The sequence below is a fragment of the Anas platyrhynchos genome, chromosome 1 (assembly GCF_047663525.1).
Source record: "Anas platyrhynchos isolate ZD024472 breed Pekin duck chromosome 1, IASCAAS_PekinDuck_T2T, whole genome shotgun sequence".
Classification (NCBI taxonomy): Eukaryota; Metazoa; Chordata; class Aves; order Anseriformes; family Anatidae; genus Anas; species Anas platyrhynchos.
Genome location: NC_092587.1, coordinates 63,886,129 through 63,895,000, shown reverse-complemented (window position 1 = coordinate 63,895,000; position 8,872 = coordinate 63,886,129). Strand labels below are relative to the sequence as shown.

The window sequence follows — 8,872 nt, the reverse complement described above, 5'->3', positions numbered from 1 at the left end:
AGCACAATAAATCCTGCTATTTAGAGGAGGAATTGTGTATTAAATACACTGCAGGAATGTTCTTCCAGACATTGTACATGCACATCATGATCAAGTTAAAACCATGGAATCGTTATTTAAAGTTTAAGAGTCAAGAATAGTAACTCAGTACCATCTGCTATTAAAAAAGCACATGCTCTGCCAAGAGAAAGTCTTATGCCCAGCTGCAAACTTGCATGGCATTTATTATTCCTCTTAAAGCCCAAACATTACAGCCATTATGTCTGCATTTCCCTTTTTCAACAGTTTATAGTCCTCCAGATCAAGACAAGCTTAAAAATGTGAACCTGAGGAGCGGAACAGAAAAGTACTCGGCTTTTATTTCAACTCAGTTGTGATTCAGGAGAAATAGTTAGTAATCTCTGAAAAGTTGCTAGTCTCTACAGGATGTGAAAGTTTCTGAAGATGTGCATGACAGGAAGCATCACGGCTGCCCCTGCTTAGCACAGGCTTTGTCACATCCAGCATGGAGAAGCCGGGTAACAGCTGGAGCTGTGCTGTTTAACAAGCCGCTGGTATGAAACAAAACAACAAAATGAGAAAGAGGACATGTGGCCCTGAGGGAAGTTACTAACCAAGAAGTACTGAAGCTGCGCTGCACCAGGCACTGCATCCATGGAGACAACCAGATCTGTTACTGCTTGTTTTATTTATTACTCTGCTAGACAGCTCTCAAAGGACCCTACACAGGATGTCTCCAGGGAGCTTTAGCAGGTTCCCTCCCCACTTTCAAAGATGGATTATGGTCCCAATATTTTCCCTTTAGCCCTCAAAAAATTAGTTACAGAGCCAAGTTTTTATTTTAAGCCACAGCAGCCCAAAACAAATCTCCTTTAAGAGCATTAGTTCCACAGCTCTCCAACGCTCATGAACTGACAAACATGATGTTTCCCTAAGAAACACTGCATTTTTCAGAAGGTACATAGCTGGTTGTAGTTATTGTCTCGCAAGCAGCCAGCAATAAATTGAACCACAGCCATCCCCTAAAAGTGATATCCCTTTGAGGTAAGATTATTTTCCTAAGTAGAGGTCTCCTAACAGCTGCAGCTCCAGAATGCACTTTAAAGCTCCCTTCTCTCTTTTCAGGGTCACCTTTGTGAAGTCTGAAGGAGTCTGTCCACTGTTTAGATTTCTGCAGGTAATTAGTCTGGCTCCTTTCCCATGTCATTTATCAACTTGTCAATTGTATCAATTACAGCACAAACACTCAGGAATATGGCTGGTTTTGTTCTTTAGCTAAAGGAGGAGTTTTCAAATCTGAGACCTGAAGGCAGCAAGTACCAGTAACTTGTTCTGTGCCACAACAGGGAAAAACAGCTGCAAATAAATTTAGAGTTGATTGCAGAAGACTTCAAGCTCTCTAAATGTGCAGGCTTAATGAAATCCAGCATAACCTGAAAGTGTCATAGTTTTGCTTTCAGTGGTTTGGACTTTATTAGCTCCTTTCTTCTTAGCTCTGCAAAGCCCCAATGATATTCACAGGAATTGTCATGTACCTTCATTTATGAATATTTACAACAATCACACATCCAGCACAAGTAGTAATGAACGGGATACATTACAATGACTGTAACAGAAGCATAGAACAGTTATGCTCACAGACCACTGGAGTATTTTAAACACTGATTAGAAGTACAGGGTAGGAAGAGGAGTCACAATACTGGATTAGATTCAAGTTTGAACTGTTTCAGTAACAGTTCCATAAAATACAAAATATTCAGAACTAAAGCACAGTTACAATTGTCAAGGAATGCATATTTATTTCAGGCTGTTGACTATTCCTCCACAAGCAGAATGTAGTTGTTTCCTAGTAGCATGTTAACAGTCAGATGACTTCCAGGTTCACACTTCTCAGCTTCCTCTCACTGCACAGAGGTTTTGATCTCATTTTCCATTTTGTTTTAATGTAGCTACATGTGCATCACAGCTCGCATCTCTGCAGTCAGGCTGGCCAGTGAGCAACATGCAACCAGCTTAAAAAAAAAAAAAAAAAGACTACAGGATGCCACAGTTATGTGATACAAGACCTTTTTTGGTTGTCAGACAAACATGCAGCTTCTGAAACATTCCCAGCTCAACCAGTTGAGAAAGCAAAGATTTTTTTTTAATTTTTTTTTTTTTTTTTTAAGAATTATACTATCAGTAGGCTGATACTTCTCATGGTGAGCCTGCAGTCAAGTGGAGCCTCCTGAGGACAGAGGCTATATTCCGTCATTGTCTGCGCAAATAAAACTCACTTCTAAGTATAGCTGTAACTAAGAAATAAAAACGGGTAGAATTAAAACTAAAGTGTCACTAGAAGTGAAGATGTACCTCATATCTAAGCAACTTCCTGTATTTTGAGCTTAAGTTAACTTTTGCATGTCGCTACAGTCAAAAAAATCTGACATATGGAAATATTATTCAGCACCTCACTACTTCCTGTAATAAATGGCAACGAGCAGCTGCATTATCATTCCTACCAGACTGCACTAAGAATCTCACGGTTCACATTCAGCTATGTTTGTTCTCAACTGGTTTTCATAGCTATTGCCTATGGAAAACTCCACTGGTAAGCCAGGACATCTCATACACAATGCTCAATCTGTAACTTACAGTCTGCAACAGAATTGTGCTTCTTGTACCCTCCACTAGTTAATTACCCAGAAGATTCATAACTAAAGGTAACCAAATTCACACTTGGCTTCCCTTCAAAGTGTATCTAGCACAACATAACTCCTTGTACCATTCACCTTTCAAACTCACTGCCTAGCTTCAGCAGCTCTGCCTTGCCTAAGGCAGCCAGCACTCGGCCTCCTTTCCCCCCCAGCAGCTCAGGCACCCAGCATTAAGCACAGCAACCTGACTAATGCTGCTCTGATGATGGAGTAGGAATGGCAGAGACATTAGCAAGATGTATTTCCTCTCGAGGAAGGGAAGGCTGGTCAGGCACCAGTTCATGAATACAAGGGACAGGAGTGATACAGCACTTACCAGACAAGCAGTGCAGTTCTACACATGCAGTTTACCAGCAGTGTTTTCAACTAAGGTAAATACCATTCTAGGAACAATTTCTAGATCATGCTTCCTTTAAAAGGAAATACTGTCCAAATGAAAGAAGGCAAGACTTCAAATCCCTGACAAATACACAATTCACAGAAGAGCTCAATTCTCCTCCCATACTTAAGAGTTAAGTATTTGATTGACAGCACCCAGCGCAGTAATTCTGCACGAAGTTTTGCAGTCCAGCCAGTGACTGGACCGGCCTGTATTGCTGTGAACCAGAGGTTAGGTGACCACCTTTAGTTTAAAACTGACTCAAACTGAAATAGAGACTCAGAGAATGACACATTACACCTAAGATTTGACTTTTACGGTCAGCTACATGACTACCACCTTTGGCATAAGCCTATTACTTAACACAGATAATACAACAGGAAGAGGCAGCACATTTTAGCCATATTACCTGAGCTGCATAGAGGTATAAGGTGGCTCACTGCTCAGAAGTGTAACTTTTTAAAGACTAAAGAGCAACACGATTGTACAGGAAGAGGTTTTAAATTAAATGGGAACAGTGGCAATAAGCACTTTTGCCTGCTTCTGCCTACTTAAAGACCATTAAAGCAGGAATCTTAACCACTACTTCACTAAATTTATGAGATGTGCTAATGACAACAGTAGGAGGCACACTTGACTCAGAATAACTAGAGCCAAGATGAACATATACAATGGGAATAAAAGTATGTTAATTCAGTGTGAGCCTTCAAGTTTTCCTTGCAGCAACTGAAGCTGAGCACTGGCCCTAAGCAGTTCCTGCTGAGCTCTTCACAGCTCCGCCATGCTCTGCTCCATGCAGGGCTGTATTTCAAATTTGAATATCTGCATCCAATATTTAAACTGGGTTTAAATACAATCTGCTAATATAGACAGCTAAATTTAAACTAGGATTGTCTATCAGTCATACCTTCCTTAGAATTTTATTAGACATCTATGAGCAACCTTGAAATACTTAATTCCCTCAAACCAAGCCTTCCCATCTTCCTCAGATGGAGGAAAATTAAGCCTTGGCCAGGACTTCCCATGCTGAAGGCATAAAGGTAACCCCAGAAGTTCATTCTCCGCCATTTCCACCACAGTTCAGTACATCAAGCATAAGGGGCATTAGAGTGCCACTGAAAAGCCTGCTTTTGGATATGCAGCAATATATTCCAGGGAATCACCACCAGCTTGGGAACCTGAGCTGCATTTGGTAAACAGCACCCAAACTCCTCTTTGGAGAGATGGATATTGACGTTCTTTGGTTTTATCCTTTATCTCTAGAGAACACATACACAAAAATTAGATCCAGTTACATTGTCCATCATTATGAAGTCATTCTGCCAGAGACCACTACAAACTGTTTCATGCTGTCCTTGATCCACAAGGTTCCTACTACAAGCTTTGCTCCAATATTTAAACACTAATTCACCTGAACTGAAAGCAGCTGGCATATTCCTGCCTTCCACACAGCAGAGAACTTAAAGAAACTGAAGCAGTCAAGGTGTGCTAGAAAAGCCTGAAAAGAACATACTTCCAGAGAACTCTGATATACCTCTATCAACTTTGGGCAAGCCCAGAGAGAGAAAACAACCTGCATAATCCTGCCAAGCAGCCTCATCCTGGCAGCGCTGCAGTTGTACTGTAGAAGGCTCTGGAGAGGTGGGATGCCTACGGATGCCTATGCTCACTAGCATAAACACTGGTAAGAAAAGATGCTTTATTGGTAAAGAACACACTTCAAGGCAATTAAAAATAAGCACAAGTCAGTTATGGCTGCTAGAATATAGCATGGAAGAGTCATTCAAAGAAAGCAATTCACTTTTCCAACATAAAATAAACAGGCTTTGAAGGCTCACCCATCCTTGAGCCACGGCATTCTGGAAAGCCAGTATGACATTTAAGTTTGTCTATTTTTGTGAATCTAGATTTTATTTTGATACAAGTCATGCATAAGGCATTTCACCACCCTGTCAACAGTTACAGTTTTCCTAGATAAAAAGAAGAGGATGTACCCATCACACCAACAACTCCCAAGTTCCTCCTTTTATTTCTAGATGCAAACAATAAAACAGGACTTTATCTTAAAATATTCTAAGGACTTTATCTTAAAATATTCTACTAACTGTACAGTCTAGCTCCTCTGGCAAACACTTTAACAGCTATAAAACTTGTATTCATGTTTCAAAGAGGCATTTTGTATGCACTCTCCTTATGAGAGAAAAGCTACTGCCTTTAAAGTAACTTAAGCCAGAAGGTACTCTAAATACTTAGTCTCCAAGCAAAACACCAAATATTTCCCCCCTAGAAACATTTTCATTCGAGCTTTTTGCAGCCTCACTGTCACTTAAATTATTCATTTCTTCAATCAGCTGAAAGCTCTGCTACACAGTCCCTAAAAACAAACTTCTTTATTAAGTTACTTCAAAGAAGGTGCTTCTTTAGGCAATGCTTGCATAGTACTGAAGATGCCTAGGACACTTCAGAGGTAGTGTTAGTTGAAAGCGACTGATGCCAAGCTGACATTAGTTTCTGATCAGTAAGTACACTGTAAAGATGAAAACAGACCCAGGGGTTAAAGTCACAGAACTCCAGAACTGCAAAGATTATGATTTCAAATAAAAGTCATATCATTTTGGTGGATTACTAATCTCCTCTCAGGTCAAACTGCATATGAAAAGCTTAAGCAGAGCCCAGCACTTTTTATTTAAAATTAACGCTCAAAGGACCACCACAGCAAGAACATAACTAGCATGTAGGAAAAGTGCATGCCGAAGGATCTCAAAGAAAACTGAAGTTGATTCTACACTCACTGACTGTGGAAATAAGGGCAATAATATAATAATCAACCAAGGTACTGCTGAAATGCTTGAGCAATCATCCAAAAGCAAGTATCAATACAAACTGAGAGATCTTTTAATATATTCTGTCTGTTTCACTGGAACAGACACAGAATTGCTTTTGAGGGTAACAAAGTTTTGGCCTAGTACCACACTTTACCCCACTGAGCTACCTGCTTAGAGCCTCCTCAGAACATCCTGGGATTTTGACCCAATGCTCTTTTGTCTGCCCTAAATTGCATGAGAACACACACAATACTAAGGCCACATTACATGAGTCTCCCTATAGATTGCACTGAAGCAACCCTAAAAACAAGTGCTATCCTTTTAATTTAACACTGAGGCTTTGAAAGCCAAATACTGCACCAGGTAGTTGTTCCTGGTACTCCAGCTCTTCCCACTTCTTTTAAGGTTGTTGCACAGCAACCTGCCTCTCAGTTACACAAGCTCTGACTCGCACGAAATAAGGGTGTTCTTGTCATCATCAGGCTGGGCTTCTGCAGAACGCTGGCTCTGCTCTGGCTAGAAACTTGGTAGAAGAACAGTTTCTTACTCAGTTTAATCCACTAGTCACTTGCAAACCTTAAACTTCAGGTTTTGCAAAGCTTCAGAAAAGAGATGATTATTTTCCTCCTTGTACCTGTATTGAGCAAGAACCCTACATCTTAGAATGAAACAGTAACTTGCAAAACTAAAGGTGATGAACTACATGACTTTGGGTATATCCTAAGGTTACCTCCTACAAGGATCCCCTGCCACAGGCACATTAGGTATCTGTGAAATTTACACGTTAATATTTTTCCTAAGAAAAGCACCTAAAGAAATTGTGAAAAATTAATTCGAGCTCAAGTTGACATTTCTTTACATTGCAACAGACACATTTTTCTTCTGCCTCCCTGACGCTATGTGCAAGTATTTCTACGATCCTCCCAGTTTTATTTTGTAGGTGTAAAATAGAATTGTATTTCTTATAACATCTTGCAATGTCTTTTCTGAAGGTAAAAAGCTAAACAAATTATTCAGACTCTGAGGAAAGGCTGCACCACCTTTCTTCCACAGGAGAGGCTCAGCTGAGGTCTGCAGCTCCCCGCCTAAGTCAAGCAGACCTCAAAAATCAATGGGTTTTGTCGTTGTCAAGCATGCAGCCGAGCACCTGGGAGACGGAGCATGCTTTGGCGATGCCGAATTTTTATTTACGTTACCTGTAGCTCGCACCAGGCGACTTCCACAGTGGTGTCCGTATCCAGCCCTTTGTACACGGTCTTGAAAGAGCCTCTTCCGATCTCGATGTCGAACTTGAGGAAGCGGCCGTCGGGGGAGATGCCCACCGCCTTGGTCTCCAGCTCCTCGATGTCCTCCTGCTGCGTCCTCCGCTCCTCGAACTCGCGGCTGGCAGCCGAGGCGCTGCCGGCGGCGCTGCTGGGGGGCAGCGAGGCGGCCTCGTCCTCCTCCTCTTTGGGCAGCAGCGGGGCGGCATCCTTGGCGGCGGGGGGCTCCTGAGGGCACTGTCCTTCCCCGGGGAGCGGGGCGGGCGGCGGCTGCTGCTGCTGCAGCAGCGAGGCGGCCTGGGCGGCGGCGGCGGCGATGCCGGAGGTCCGGCCGGCGCACTCGGGGGGCGACACGGAGGGAGCGGCGCTGCCTCCCGACACCGGGGCCGAGGGGGCGGCGGGCTGCAGGCTGGGCAGCTCCAAGGCCGTGGCGTTGGAGTCGCAGATGACGCTCCGGCGGAAGAAGCGGTGCTCGGTGGCGGCCGCCCCCCGGCTGTCCTTGTCCATGGTGTGGCGGCGCCGCCGGTACTCCTCGCTCCGGCCTCCGCTCCCCGCTCCGCCGCCGCCGGCCCCGCCGGCTCCGGGGGCTCCGTGCTCGGCGGCTCCCAGCTTCTCCCCGACGGAGCTGTCCGAGCTGGAGCCGTTCTTGGGCGGCGGCGGCGGCGGCGCCAGGAAGCGGGGGGCCGGGGGGCCGCTCTCGGCGGCGCCCCCCGACATGGCCGAGAAGGGGGCACGAAGGGGGAGAAGGGGGGAAGGGGGAGAGGGGCCGAGGCCGCTCAGCGAGCGGCGGGCGGGCCGGGCCGCCGCCGAGGGAGCTGCGAGGGGAGAGGAGGAGGAAGAGGAGGAGGAGGAGGGCCCCGGGGGCTCCTCACGGCGGGGCTGGGAGGCGGCGGGGTGCGGCCCCGCTCAGCGCCGGCATCCATCGTGCGGCGGGGCGCCGGGCAGCGGGGCCGACATGGGGCACCGGGAGCGGCGGCGACGGAAAAAGGGGGGTGAGGGAGGGTGGAAAAAAAAAAACAAAAAACCACAAAAACCCCGAGCCGCGGGGCTCAGCCCCGCCTCGCAGCGGCGCCCATGGCGGCCGCGGCCTCCGCCCGCCGCTCCGCAGCCTCCGCCCGCGCCAGGCCGCGCTCCCACAACGGCGGCGGCCTCGCGGGGAGCCCCGAGCCGAGCCCGGAGCCGGGCCCGGAGCCCTCCCGCTCTCCTCCTCCTCCTCCTCCTCCTCCTCCTGGCCCTGCCGCCGCCCTCAGCGCAGAGCCGCCCGGCCGCCGCAGGTGAGCCCCGAGCCGAGCCGAGCCGAGAGGCGGCGGGGCGCGGAGCGGAGCTGCCCCGGGGCCGTCTGGGCGCTAAATGGCGGCGGGCGCCCGGAACCGACACACGGCGGGGGGGGCGGGGCGGCAGGGGAGGGACGGAGGGGAGGGGGGGGGAGCGCAGCGCCGCACGCCCCCTTCCGCGCCCGTCCCGCTCCTTCCCTGCAGCGGAGGGTGAGAGGGGAGATGGCGGCGCTGGCCGCGCGCGGAGCTTCATGGGAGTTGTAGTTTTTTTTGTGCGGGGGTTGCGCCTCGAAGGCCCCAAGGGTTTTTTTTTTTGTTTTTTTGGGGGGAATCCCTTTGTCAGCAGGGGGAGGGAGCGGCTCACAGCTCGCCCTCCTTCACGCAAGGGCAGCGCTCACCACGCTGGGTGGGAGCGGGTGGTGGCACCACCGCGGAC

General features: G+C 47.3%; 1 protein-coding gene across 15 annotated transcripts in view; it reads right to left on the bottom strand.

Annotated features, from left to right (window-relative positions):
* The window catches only part of WNK1 (WNK lysine deficient protein kinase 1), a 106,229-nt gene extending 97,695 nt beyond the window's left edge, over positions 1 to 8,534 (bottom strand). For 5 of the 15 annotated variants that reach the window (XM_027463429.3, XM_027463434.3, XM_027463452.3 and 2 more), the window contains exon 1: positions 7,097 to 8,532. In XM_027463429.3, the coding sequence (XP_027319230.3) occupies positions 7,097 to 7,879 (783 nt within the window). In that variant the 5' untranslated portion in view covers positions 7,880 to 8,532. Of the gene's footprint in view, positions 1 to 7,096 lie in introns of all 15 variants that reach the window. The other 10 variants (XM_027463461.3, XM_072039604.1, XM_072039602.1 and 7 more) reach the window with 6 other exon arrangements.
* Positions 8,535 to 8,872: the final 338 nt, after the last annotated feature.